Below are 14215 nucleotides of genomic sequence, written 5' to 3'. Positions count from 1 at the left end.
TACAAAATAAATCAGTTCAGCTTTTCCATATTATTTCCAGAATGGACTAATCCGTTTCTGCGAGGAATCGCTGGATTTCCTGGAATTTTTAAGCAGCCGATAGTATGCAGATTGGCGTGAGATGGCTGTTGCTTAGAACTGAAACTTAAAAGAAAGTCCCCCTGGGTGCATGGGTCTGTGCTTTTATACGTTGCAGCTCGATTGCCTTGGGTGGGAAGGCAAATCGGTACACAAACAAGGCAGAATTATTTAATCCCTAAAGAAACATGGGAGGAGGTGGATGGGAGGAGCGAATGGTATTCAAAGCCCTGAGCGCTTTGAAGGAAACAAAAGAAATACAAATAATGGAACTGGAAATTGGAGGTCAGGCGTCGCACAAGGCCCTCGTCTCCAATAAAACTGATGGACGAACTGTGTGTATTTTGCTGCCCGACTGGGAATCCAGGATCAGGAATATTAACAGGGATTGCAAAACTACTAAAAAGAGAGGTGGCTGTTTAAATACTATTTCACATGCTCTCTCTCTCTCTTTCTCCCCCTTCCCTCTCACTTTTCCTATGATCCAGAGTGCTCATAAAGAAGGCAGGCAAGCCTGTCGGGGCGCCAACAGCACCTGCCAAAGGCTTGTCCCTGTTAGCACAGAAAGTAGAACCACCCAAGATGTTCCAAGCGCTGCTGGGTGGAAAAGGTGGCGGCATGGCGGCTGTTATCAAGCTGAAGAGACAGATGGAGGAACAGGTACTCACAAATGCCGCAAGTGCAATGGGGAGCCTGGATTGTGGAAGAGATAAGCAGGGAGAATACCTACTCAGGGTGGGGTGGAGGTCAGGTTAGAGGAACTACCGGGAGCAAGGAATCTAGTCCTCATTAAACATCCAAGCACAAGGAGATGGCAGGCATTACCATGCCATCGCACTCGGAAATGTCTGAGAAGGCGCATATCCTCCCACCAGATTTATAAGTAGTGGGAAATTTGCTGAGCAGAGTCTTCAAAAGGGGATGCAAGTTTTATAAATCCATCCTGATGAAGGTAACAATGACGGTGTGTTTCAGTTCATCCCCATTAATGTAGCTATTTTCTTTCTGAAGCAGATAGCAGTGATCAGCACAGATGGAGAGATCCCCTTTCCTTCCGCCATATTCTCAAGGATCTTCCCAATTAGCTGAATTTAAATAAATAAATAAATAAATTCATAAGATTATTCGCAGTATGAAGAAAGTGAATTAGAGACAAACTGCTTCTTCCTCGTAATACTGGCATTTGGAACAGCACAATGAAGTTTATTGTCAGTAGATCCGGGGCGGACGGAAGAAAGCTGTACTTTATACATTAGTTGCGTGACAGGGCCCTGGGCCCCGTAGTTCCCTTATATAATAAACACACACGGACACAGATATTTTAGGTTAATGGGCTAAAATAGGTCACAACTTTATTGTGATTACAGATGTGAGCGGTTTGGTTTAGGCCAGGCATCCCCAAACTTTGGCCTACAATTCCCATCATCCCTGACCACTGGTCCTGTAAGCTAGGGATCATGGGAGTTGTAGGCCAAAACATCTGGAGGGCCGCAGTTTCGGCATGCCTGGTTTAGGCATTGGGTGAAACCAGAGTATATCCCGACTCCTGCCCGTCTGTAGGGAGTCACACTAAGGGTAAATCACCAGTGGGGGAGCTCTATGACATACGTCAAATCAGGGGGCCCCCAGTGCCCCTGAAGTGTCGTGGCATGGTCCTGGCCCACGACCAGGCTTTGGACAGGATCCAAACCCCCCGGATCCTTTTAACAGGATACCCTTATCGAGGAGGGGCTGGCGGAGGCAACAACCTCCCCTCCCATCACAAAGGCTAAGCCAGAGTGACCTGTTGGCACTGACATAAACAGGGAAATAAAGGGTGGGGAGCAAAGGAGAAGCGCTTGGTGCCGGCTTTCATTTCTAGCTTCATAAACCATGAAACGTGGATTGATTGTCTGAGCTGAGCCTGTCCAACAGGACTTCAACCAGAGTTTGTTTAATTTAATCATTTATAACCCAAGTTTAAGATACGGTAGTTCTTCCTAAGATAGCTTGTAACAAAACAATAATAAAATGCACGACCACAAGCACTAACCATTAAAAATAACATCAGTTAAAATATAGACATGTAAGCCTAATATCACTCACACAAAAAAGCCTAAGACAACACCTTTGCATTCTCATAGTGAGCCAAGGCCCATGGCTATTTTTTGCTGGGCAAGTTACCATTTGGCGACCTTTCTCCTCCAACTGCACTCAAAAATATTTTTCAGGATATGATCATGCCTGCTTTTTTCACATGGGAGGCATTTTTTTTTTGAAGAAATTTACCTCCGGAGAGTTTTGAGCTTGCTTATTTAGTATTTAAAATATTTAAATTTACAGTATTTCAAATATCTATATAGTATCGAAAGATCTCTCAAGGCAGTAACAGTAAAAAAATAAAAGTTTAAAAAATAAAAGTCCACTGAAAAAAACAAAACTACAAATTCCAGCTGAACATCTTCCTAATGCCTAGGTGAAAGTGCAAGGTTCTAAGCTGGTGTCTAAATGAAAAAAGGGCAGGCACATGTTGAATTCCAGAAGGGAGGGAGCTCAACAGTTGAGGTGCCATCAAAAAGAAGGCCCTGCCTTGCATCGCTGCATCATGACTGATGCAGAATCAATAATCTCAGTAGAACTGAGCTTCAAAGCTTCAAAGACAATGTCAAGCCACTCTGAAATGAATGTGGGTATCCCTTTAGCTGTGCTTGATGGATTGTACTCACCTACTAGGCAGAGAGGTCTTAGGTGTGATCTTAATTTCCTGTCAAGCATCCTTCTTTAACAACATTTAATTGTTTTTTGTTACAGGAGGAAAAAGAAAGGGAAGAACAAGAAAGGAAAGAGAAAGAAGAACGAGAAAAGGCGGCAAAGGAAAAGAGAAGTTAATATTTAACTGTTTTTGTTTCAGGAGGAAAAAGAAAGGGAAGAACAAGAAAGGAAAGGAAAGGAGGAACAAGCAAAGAAAGAAAAGGAAGAACAAGCAAGGAAAGAAAAGGAGGAAAAAGCAAGGAAAGAAATGGAACGAAAGGCAGAAAGAGACAAAGAAGAAAAAGCCAAGCTTGAAACCAAACCTACAGAAATAAACCCAACACAGTCTCCAGAGGCCAAAGAGCCACAGATGCAAGTGGAACAGTCTGCCCATAAGGAAGAACCAGCTCCCAGCAGCCAGCCAACACCACCGCCTCCTCCTAAACCAAGTTTGCTCAGAGGAACCACTAACCAGTCCCTTATCATTACCATGACTCCTTCCAGCACCCCAGGAGAAGGAGATATTCTTACTGTTGAAGTCAAAGTGAGGGATCAAGCATAACTGGTGGATCCTCTTGCTGTGCATTGTACCCAGTTCTGTGCCGAGTGGGTGCCTAATTCAATTTTACAGAACTAAATCTGCTTATTTTTAGATACGTGTTTCTATTGAAATTTGTCAGTTCCCCCACCCTCTAAGTTTACATCTATACAGGTTCCTCACACCTATCTCAGTAAAAAAAAAATATAGGGCCTCTCCCTTCTGCACCTCAGCTGGAGAAAATGGCCTTTTGGAAGGCCTTTCTTCATTGGGACTGCCATCTTGGGCCAAATTATCCCCCCTCTGCCCCTGGCTGAGACAAGTTTGATGAGCAACAGGTTTGCTTGACAGTAGAGGAAAAAGCTCTCTCTGGCTGGTTCGCTGCTATTGAAATTGTCTCCTACATCCTAAGAAGCAGCTCTGCTTTGTGGAGTATTACATAGCCCTTGGAGAGCAACAAGATGGGTATGAGAGCTCATAATAGGTTCTCCTCAGTAGAGTTCTTTCCTTATGGCCCTCCATCCTGTTTCACTATTTCATTTAGAGCAGCAAGCCTCCAGAGTAACAGCCCCATTTCTTCCTCTCCTCGGCTAATAAACCACTGTTGGCAGAAAGGTCAGCTCCTACCTAACTGAGCTGTTTTAAACCCAATCTGCTGCTTTATGAGCCTTTTTCTGTTCTAATGTCATCAGATTAGGGAAAGGAGCCCAGCAAGAGGACAAGAGCCCAGTTAACCCTTGCGCTTCACATTTGTACCAGAGTATTAAAACATCTGTGGCAGATCAAAAATTCAGAAAAGGTTGCTGCAGAGATATTAGCATATTAGCAAATTTTGATTTCTCTCCCCTTATCATTAGGACCCTGTGGTTCTGTTCTCCAGAGAGAAGTAACCCATGCCTTTGGGGGGTAATTATTTCTGGAACTAGGCTAAGAAGTAAAGAACATTTTTAAGACAACCGTGCTTGCAGCTACTCCAAATGAAATTTGTGTATAAAGAAAGTAAAACATGGTTGAGGAACAGTCATAGAGTGGGCTTTAGCCAGACAAAAAAATCTGGGTACCCACTCCATGTTCATCCTGATTTACATTAAAGTAGATGTCTTCTATTTGTTCTGACTGAAGCTGGCTCTCCAGGACCAAAGTTTTTTCCCCCATAGCATTTTTACCCTGCACTTAGCACAAGAAAGTTGTGACTTGGAGTGATGCGGTGGCTTGGGCGCACGCAGGCTCTGCGCTGCCCCAAACGGTCTGCCTGCCAACTCCCCCTCAGCTGTAGGGCGCTGAGGGGAGGATGCAGGCAGACTCCTTGGAGGCCCCATGGAGCGTCCTGCCCTGCCCCTGGGTGCAGGGCACATGCGCCACCCCAGGCGCCCAATCAGCTTGCTCCGCTGCTGACAGCCCCACCCCCTATTGGGCTTCTATGTCAACCTCTCTTCTTTCATTCTGAAGAAACCAAAGTTAGCATAAAGATCCCCAAATCTTTGTCAAGAGAAAAAAAGAAATTGTCAGTTTACTGGCAGACCACAAGTTTGAAAATTACTTATCTACAGGAACACAGGACTGTTCATTATGAAATGCTATGGCTAAACTTCATAGTTGTCTGCTTGTTTCCCTCCCTTCATTCCAGTTTTCTCTACCACCAATTTGTACTTTGTTATGTCACGAACATTTGTAATGTATATGATTAAAAATCCCTCAAAGGCTTGGATTCCAAGCTGCTGCTCCTTCAAGAATGGTAGATTTCTAACCAGTTCCCCCCTTCTGCCCCAACAGCCTCTTGCATCATATTCTGCCCCATTGCAAGGGTCCCCCAACACCCAGGAGCAGATTTTCAAGGGGTGGCAGGAGGCTTCAGAGAAAGGGAATGAGAGAAGGCTCTTGTTCTGTTTCAGAAGGAAAGTTAGAATACAGTCATACCTCGGTTTGAGTACTTTCAGTTTAAGTACTCCGCGGACCCGTCTGGAACGGATTAATCCACTTTCCATTACTTTCAATGGGAAAGTTCGCTTCAGTTTATGAACAGACTTCCGGAACCAATTGTGTTCATAAACCGAGGTACCACTGTACATACTAGCTAATTTCTTAAAAGTACAAAGCAGGGACATTGTTTCTATTTTCTGTGAAAGCCACAATAATCAGCAAATGCACATTCAGAGCTTTAAAAAATGACAAAAGACATTAGAACTGCTGAGGGGCATAGATGGAGTTTAATATACTATGTTATATGGCATTAAGATAACGTTACACCTGAAGCTAACTTCAAATACAAGAACCTGTATTACACACGGAATAGTGTTGTGCATAGAAATACCATACACCGTAAGATACTTTCTTCATAAAGCTATATTTTGCTTTGAAAATATACAGGAAAAAAGTAGGTTCCTTTTGTTACAAAAGCAGCTAATGATCAACTTCCACCACAAGGTGGTGCCAATGCGTAACTCATGCTGAAGAGACAAATGGAGGAGATAAAAATAAACTGTGACATTAAGGAACTATTGTTAATATTTCTGGGGTTGCTGCTTTTGGAATTTTTTTAAATATATATGCTGAGTTCTGGCCCACCCCATTTATTGATTAAAAGATGAACAATTCAGTAGGTCCAGAAGTCCATTATAAACGTGGCAGATTCAAGCCACACTGTAGCTATTAAAGATAGGCTGTTATGAGATGAGAAATACACAGTACAGAACAGACACTGAATGAACTGGAATGCATGTGGGAAATGGCACCCATATAAGATGCTGTTTTCTCATTCACTTTGAAATTAGATGTGTGAACCATTGATGAAAGTAGACAGGGATGTTTTTCCAGACTTTGCTGCAGCTATGTGGACATTTGATTCACATAGAGAAAGAAGAATAACTGTATTTCAATTCTGTGATCCTCAAAACTTCTGAACTTTAAAAATGGCACTACAAGGTTGGCTATAATCCACTAAATAATAATTTCAAAACAACCCTGAATCCAGTTTTGCTTTGCTATCCAGTACATGACAAACCATGATGTACAGTATATAAAAACTTGCAAAAGGCGACATAACAAAAAGTAAAAGTTATCAATGGTCTGAGAAAAAGAGATAGTTCAATGTAGTCTATCCTCTATAGGAATAAAACATTCAATCAGAGCAACAGCTGATAATTCCAACTACACCACTACTTTTGATTATCCACAGAGTAGATACATTTGATTGAACATACCAGTAATAAACATCAGCCTGGCACCTTTGAGTTTTAATATGATCACAAGGCAAAACATGGAGACTGAAGGCTTATGGTTGCAGCCTCAGAGGAATAATATGCATCTAGACCCTGAGCAATCATTTACAGGATGTGGATCTGACCCACATTTTTTCTTACTACACAATTCACAATCATTTTCAGACACCTCAGTCCAATCCATTTCACACTAGCACAGGGGTCAGCAAGGTTTATCTTGCCTGGGCCGGATTGGTCCCATGGAGATCCCTCTGTGGGTAAGATCGTGCCTGTGCCTGTGATTTTCGGTGTCTCTGTCTGCACAGACGCGATCTTTGGCACAGCGGAAGCAAGTTCTTGTGCCGTGCTGCACTGGTTTAGCGCAGTGTGCAAGTGGGCAACTCAGTTCGGGGGAGGCTCAGGGGCTGGTCAAACGACCTCCGCGGACGCTTCCGGCCTTAGGTTGCTGACCCCTGTTCTAGCAGTTAGTAAAAAAGTAAGTGATCCCCCAAAGGCAATAGTGGGCCCTGAAGACGGAACAGAATAATCTAATTAATTCTTGTGCAAAAGGGAAAAACAGCAACACAAATTCAATCATTTTGGGCCAACTGTGATCTAGCACAAGTGAGAGGCATTCTAGAACTAGCTAAACCAAGACAGCGTAAAAAATTAAAGTGAAAAAAGAATACAGGTTCAGTAGCATATACACCTCTCTCTGTAGACAACTATAAAATTGAGAAAATTACTTTATCAAGGAAGAGTCCTTCCTCACTGGCACATACTGGGCTTCCTAGTCCACAACAAGTCACATGCTATTACTTTCTAGTCAGATTCTCTAAAAGTCAACTAGCTTCGTAATATGATATACAGTCAATGAAATCCTTGTTAAATTTATATCCTCTGTGTTGCATAGATATCTAACTGATGGCAACATTGCATAAACATGAGATGCTTGATTAGAAAAACAACCAACATGATTTACATCTGAAAGTCTTACTATAGCTCATTTCAAGGTACCACTCTATACTCACTTTTCACCATTTCATAATGATACAAATGTTCATAAATGGCCAAGAAAGACAACATACTAGTCATTTGGGGGGGGGGTGAAGACAGAATTTTTACACTCTGCCGTGGTCTTGATGCTTCTCTGCAAATGGTTGAACATTTTATATTAAGCTTATGCAAGCTTTGAGCAGCCAAGGCTCTCTTAAAGGAGGAAGTCAAGATGGGTACAACACACTGCTTTCAAAGGCGCACTAAAGCCCTGTACCTAACCGCAGCTGGAGGTGCACTGTGTTTTGTCCTGGGCACTATAAGCAGCCAAAGGGGTGATGGCATTGCAAAAAAGCAAACTGGCGTGTTCTTCCTGAAGATGTACATAGTTTGAGAGTTTTGTTAAGTCTAAATAAAGTTTTCAGTCTCACTTGCAATTGATTGTTAAAGCAAAATGGCATCTTTGGAGAGCCAAAACAAAAAAAGAAAGAAAGGAGTATCTTAAACAGTTTATACATTTTATGTGCTGTATCAAAAGGTCCTGTTATCCACCCTGGCCTGTTGGCACTGCAGAGGAAGGTGGTGAAGACATTCCCCATATAAGGAACTGGATACTCAGGGTCACCTGCTCAGCTCCCATCTTGCTTTGCTGCAGGGTTGTTTGGAGGCTGGAGCTTGAATGTGCTGAAGTAGTTCACCACTTGCTGAGGCACCTCTGCCAGGACACTCTGAGCAAGCGCTTCTTTGGGAGCCTTATTCAAAGGAGAAACAGAGTGAATGTCGGAAGTCAAGCAAAGAAAGCACACAATCTAGTCCCTGCTGATTTGGGAAGATCAACTTAAAGCCATTTCCTTGAACACACACCACACAATGTCAGCTGAAAGTTTACTTTCCAGCGACATGCTGGATTTAATTATTTCATTAACATTTACTATGAAACCCCTAAGCCACTTGACTAGCTCGTACCTATAAAAACTGGCTGGCTTAATGTAATTTTCATAATCTACAAGATGGTTATCAGATCAACTTGAGATAAGAATATCCAGAGAGAATAACCGTTATGTAATGCCCATGGGGTCACGAAGAGTCGGACACGACTAAACGACTAAACAACAACAACAACAATGCCCATAAAAACTGCCACTAGCCAGGACAGTTAACATGACATAAAAAATAAGCTGCTGAGGTTGGTTAATGACTGTAATTTCTTCCAGTCTATATAGCCCCAACTTTTCCCTGAAGCATTACTTAACCTGAACGTCTCCTCCAAGGACATCTCAAGTTCCAAGCATGAGATACTAGGAAAAACGGAGCCTGTTTATAGTAAGTGAATCCTGTTATATGCAGAGAGATAGAGGCAAACTATTAACTACCAAGTTAAAGTACAACCCACAGTGGCAGCACATTAGAATGTATGGCACCCCCCCTTCCTTGCCCTACGGCAGTTTGCCTAAACAAATAATGAAAAGTAAGGAACATTGATGCCCTAATTTCAGCTTTTCAGCAGGGAGTGGAAATGGAGCATAAAATGTGCAGAAAACCTATTATGAGATTTCACACACAAACAGGTCTTTAGAAAAGGGCTCTCTGGAAAGCAAAGGCATTTTTGCTTTCCAATTTTACTCTACAAATAAAATTGCTATAAGTGAAATGACATTTACACAATAGACTCAGTGTCTGAATAGGAAGAGGAAATGTATGCTTTTTATTTCACTCTGGGGTAACTGATGAGCTTTGCCTTCCATATCATTTGATTGTAATAGGAGCCTTTCTTACATTTAAAAAATGGAAAATACCCTTCCTTTTGGGACACAATATTCTTTTATCCATGAAATGCACTAGCCAAATGACTCAATTCTTCTGTAATAGGGTAGATTCTCAGCCACTGTTACTAACAGTATCATGTTTAGACCAAACAATCATTCACTGAGACCAGAATTACAATCCCTCATCCTGTTTTTGTTTTTCAATATTTTGCTCACAGGAGGGGCAACAGATACAGAAAGTCCCAAGTCTTTATGCAAAGCTTGCTAGGCTGCACAGCCAGTCCTGCAACAATCTGGTTCATATGCAGGCTACATACAGCAGTTGGGTGTCTCCTAAACATCTGAATCAAACCATCAGCTGAAGATCACAGCACAACCCAGGAGGCCCTCTGGCCTCAGGTTTCTTCACTTTCACACTGCCATAGGAAATGGTCATTGATAAATCTCTCAGTGCAGTCCCACCTAAGAAGGAACATGTAAAGCTGCCACCACACTGGTTCATGAAGCGTCTTTCCCCTCCTCATCCTCTTTCCCTCTCAACCAACTCACAGTCCAAGATGCTCAAGCAGAGCACTTTGTACTGGTTTATAAGTGGTAGACATTTTTTACCAGAGCACTGTCATAAAAAAACCCCTCTACTTCCCTGTTCCTCATTATATCTCATCATGCACAAAGCTTCAGACCCTACTTGTTTGTGTGTGTATATAAGATAATTCACATGTATTTAGATAATTTAGATCAGGCATCCCCAAACTGCGGCCCTCCAGATGTTTTGGCCTACAACTCCCATGATCCCTAGCTAACAGGACCAGTGGTCAGGGATGATAGGAATTGTAGTCCAAAACATCTGGAGGGCTGAAGTTTGGGGATGCCTGATTTAGATAATCCACATGTATTTACTAGCAGCAACTGGCTTTCTGGGAGATTTCCATAGCTCTTCTTGAACTGCAGTCACACGGATCTTTTGTTAACGTTGTAAACTAAAAATGCCAAAGCTATTGGATCTCACATCAGAACTCCAAGATTTTGGCTGAATCATTCTGCTATAACAAGCATTAAGGGTGTCATTAGAAACAGTACTTACATTCTGGAACTGTCGAAATGGCACAAATTGAACAATGTCTCTAATAGCAGCCTCTCCTGAAAGAGACCTCAGAGCCCCACTGTCACTGTCAAGGAATTCCATGGCACTGAAATCAGCTCCTCCGACACCAACAATTATAATGGACATGGGAAGCTTGGCTGCGTTCACAATGGCAGATCTGGTCTCATCAAGGTCTGTTATCACCCCATCAGTGATGATCAGGAGCACAAAATATTGCTGTTGAACAAATGGACATCTTGTTTAAACAGAGACCAAAAATAAACTCCTGAAATACAGTAGCAGGTGGCACTGATATAGAGGCACCCTTTTGTCAAAGGAAAAGGTTGGTGCAGAATGAGATTCATTCAGGGCTCAAAGTCTTCATCAGGGGAACAATTCTTACACAATCCCAGGCCAATTCTATGGGTGTATCAACTCTCAGGAGATAATTATCTGACCCCACCAACCAGTGCCTACAACTGAAGCTCTCTTAAAGTTGAAGCTTCAGTTCCACAACAAAACATTTAATTAAGTTTCCTCCATAGGGGTCCCCGCATGTTAAATGGCCAAGTTTTGTGCTTGTCACCCAGGAGTGCAAAAGTAGATCCTTGCTGCCAACACCACACTTGGCATCAGGCTTGGCAATATAGCCTCCCCTCCCTGCATGAAGGGTCTGGCCCCTTAGGGAATCCTCAGGGCTTGGACCCACTAGCTCCAAAGCCACTGGTGCACCACTCCCAAACACCCCTTTTCAGGGCTTGCTGCCCTCCCCACCTCCACATTAGTAGTGCTCCTCTCTCTGAGCAGGTAGGCAACTACATGGTATCTCCCCCACCATCAATGTCTGGGGAGCAGGGTTGGATTGCCCTCCAATAAATGATGAGTAAGAGCATGCCCATTTAGAAATTATGAAGGACTTACAGAAGCTGTTTTTTGCTGTGTAGCTGCAGCAGCAAACCTAGCCACGTGATTTATTATTGGAGAAAAGTTGGTGGGCCCATACAATCTTACTTGAGGAAGACAGGCCCGGTATGCATCCACAATGCCTTGGATTCCTGGGGAAGTGAAGTAAACATTCTTCACTACATTTCAATATTAGCATCTCTTCCACAGCTTTAATGACACTCTAGTGTACTGAAGCTTCAGTAAGCATATGTAGATACATAAATAAAAGGGTGTCCTTATGGAAGGATTTGTCAGATTCACAGCCCCATACTGCTGCTTATCTCAGGCATGTAAGGGTAATTGGCCTAGCTAGCAGAATAGCATATAAAACTTAAGATTCCAACAGTGCGATGATGGGGCAGGGGGTGGGGGATGCTGAGGTTTACAGGACAGTAATTAAGATTTTGGGGTCTCTGAGACTAAACTGACAGTACCTCTCTTAGAGGAGGTTCCTTTCAGATTAGCAAGTATGGCCTCAAACATAGCAGCACAGAGAGAATATCGTTACTATTAACTTCAAGTTCTTGCAGTGGGTAGTAAACACAGACTCTCATTTCAATTCTTTCTTCCAAAAGTACTAATTAGACAGAATGAAACTTGGGAAGAAATTGTAACCTACCCAGGCCTCTCATTTATGTGTTTACTGTTTATGCGCTGTGTAACTTTTTTGTTACCTGATTTTATTCTCTCTGCTGGGAATTTTTAGGCCACAAGTTGTTACTTGTGATATTGTCATTTTAGGATATTATACTTTAGCATTTAATGATTGTGTGCCCCTGAGAGTCTTATATAAATACTAGTGGTTTTCAGCCCGTTCAATAACGGGCGCTAGAATCCTGGGGTTCGGAGAAGCGCTTGCGCAGCGCGTCTCCGAACCCTGGGACCTGTCCTTGCTGTCGGTGGCAGGGGGACAGGAACGGAGGAGGAGAAAGCGCTGCTTTCTCCTCCTCCGTTCCTCTCCCGCAGCCGCCGACAGGAAGCAGACATCCCAGGGTTCAGAGAAGCGCTTGCGCAGCGCTTCTCCGAACCCTGGGACCTGTCCTTGCTGTCGATGGCAGGGGGACAGGAACGGAGGAGGAGAAAGCGCTGCTTTCTCCTGCTCCGTTCCTCTCCCGCAGCCGCCGACAGGAAGCAGACATCCCAGGGTTCAGAGAAGCGCTTGCGCAGCGCTTCTCCGAACCCTGGGACCTGTCCTTGCTGTCGACGGCAGGGGGACAGGAACGGAGGAGGAGAAAGCGCTGCTTTCTCCTCCTCCGTTTCTCTCCCGCAGCCGCCGACAGGAAGCAGACATCCCAGGGTTCGGAGAAGCGCTTGCGCAGCGCTTCTCCGAACCCTGGGACCTGTCCTTGCTGTCGGCGGCAGGGGGACAGGAACGGAGGAGGAGAAAGCGCTGCTTTCTCCTCCTCCGTTCCTCTCCCGCAGCCGCCGACAGGAAGCAGACATCCCAGGGTTCGGAGAAGCGCTTGCGCAGCGCTTCTCCGAACCCTGGGACCTGTCCTTGCTGTCGGCGGCAGGGGGACAGGAACGGAGGAGGAGAAAGCGCTGCTTTCTCCTCCTCCGTTTCTCTCCCGCAGCCGCCGACAGGAAGCAGACATCCCAGGGTTCGGAGAAGCGCTTGCGCAGCGCTTCTCCGAACCCTGGGACCTGTCCTTGCTGTCGGCGGCAGGGGACAGGAACGGAGGAGGAGAAAGCGCTGCTTTCTCCTCCTCCGTTCCTCTCCCGCAGCCGCCGACAGGAAGCAGACATCCCAGGGTTCGGAGAAGCGCTTGCGCAGCGCTTCTCCGAACCCTGGGACCTGTCCTTGCTGTCGGCGGCAGGGGGACAGGAACGGAGGAGGAGAAAGCGCTGCTTTCTCCTCCTCCGTTTCTCTCCCGCAGCCGCCGACAGGAAGCAGACATCCCAGGGTTCGGAGAAGCGCTTGCGCAGCGCTTCTCCGAACCCTGGGACCTGTCCTTGCTGTCGGCGGCAGGGGACAGGAACGGAGGAGGAGAAAGCGCTGCTTTCTCCTCCTCCGTTCCTCTCCCGCAGCCGCCGACAGGAAGCAGACATCCCAGGGTTCGGAGAAGCGCTTGCGCAGCGCTTCTCCGAACCCTGGGACCTGTCCTTGCTGTCGGCGGCAGGGGGACAGGAACGGAGGAGGAGAAAGCGCTGCTTTCTCCTCCTCCGTTCCTCTCCCGCAGCCGCCGACAGGAAGCAGACATCCCAGGGTTCGGAGAAGCGCTTGCGCAGCGCTTCTCCGAACCCTGGGACCTGTCCTTGCTGTCGGCGGCAGGGGACAGGAACGGAGGAGGAGAAAGCGCTGCTTTCTCCTCCTCCGTTCCTCTCCCGCAGCCGCCGACAGGAAGCAGACATCCCAGGGTTCGGAGAAGCGCTTGCGCAGCGCTTCTCCGAACCCTGGGACCTGTCCTTGCTGTCGGCGGCAGGGGGACAGGAACGGAGGAGGAGAAAGCGCTGCTTTCTCCTCCTCCGTTTCTCTCCCGCAGCCGCCGACAGGAAGGACGCGCGCACTCTCCCCCCCCGCCTCCTCCAACCGCCGCTCCTCACGGCCAGGGAGGGTTGTGAGGAGGCCTTCGCCGGCCTCCACCCTCGCTTTCCTGACGTGCCCTGCAGTGAGGCGGTGTCCGGCGGGAGCGGCGGTTGGAGGAGGCAGAGTGGGGGGAGAGTGCGCGCGCGCGCAGTCTCTGCTGTCCAATCCCTGTATCCCTGGGGCACATGCGCAGTGACCCAGGGACACACGGGACAGCTTGGACGCAGGGACATCTTGGACATTATTATATAGGATAGCAAATTTTAAAAAATAATGGTGCTAGTTCAAAAACCTACAAACTGAGCTATTGTCACCTTGCTATGACCCACAATAAACCTAGAAATGCCAGGACAT

The 14215-nt window shown here is 45.5% G+C and overlaps 2 protein-coding genes across 3 annotated transcripts in view; one reads left to right on the top strand and one right to left on the bottom strand.

Moving 5' to 3' along the window:
- The window catches only part of CNGB3 (cyclic nucleotide gated channel subunit beta 3), a 64513-nt gene extending 61143 nt beyond the window's left edge, over positions 1–3370 (top strand). Inside the window, exons 17-18 of the mRNA XM_088675676.1 lie at positions 567–738; positions 2969–3370. Of these exons, the coding sequence (XP_088531802.1) occupies positions 567–738; positions 2969–3370 (574 nt within the window). The remainder of the gene's footprint in view (positions 1–566; positions 739–2968) is intronic.
- A 2164-nt stretch (positions 3371–5534) lies between these two features.
- Positions 5535–14215, bottom strand: part of CPNE3 (copine 3) — a 27722-nt gene continuing 19041 nt past the window's right edge. For both annotated transcript variants that reach the window (XM_035124549.3, XM_060277718.2), the window contains 3 exons: positions 11311–11444; positions 10390–10626; positions 5535–8291 (listed from right to left, as the gene is read on the bottom strand). In XM_035124549.3, the coding sequence (XP_034980440.1) occupies positions 8169–8291; positions 10390–10626; positions 11311–11444 (494 nt within the window). In that variant the 3' untranslated portion in view covers positions 5535–8168. The remainder of the gene's footprint in view (positions 8292–10389; positions 10627–11310; positions 11445–14215) is intronic.

Source organism: Zootoca vivipara, chromosome 8, assembly GCF_965207765.1.
Source record: "Zootoca vivipara chromosome 8, rZooViv2.hap1.1, whole genome shotgun sequence".
Taxonomy (NCBI): domain Eukaryota; kingdom Metazoa; phylum Chordata; class Lepidosauria; order Squamata; family Lacertidae; genus Zootoca; species Zootoca vivipara.
Note: the sequence above shows the minus strand (reverse complement) of the source record. Positions and strands in the feature narration are given on the sequence as shown.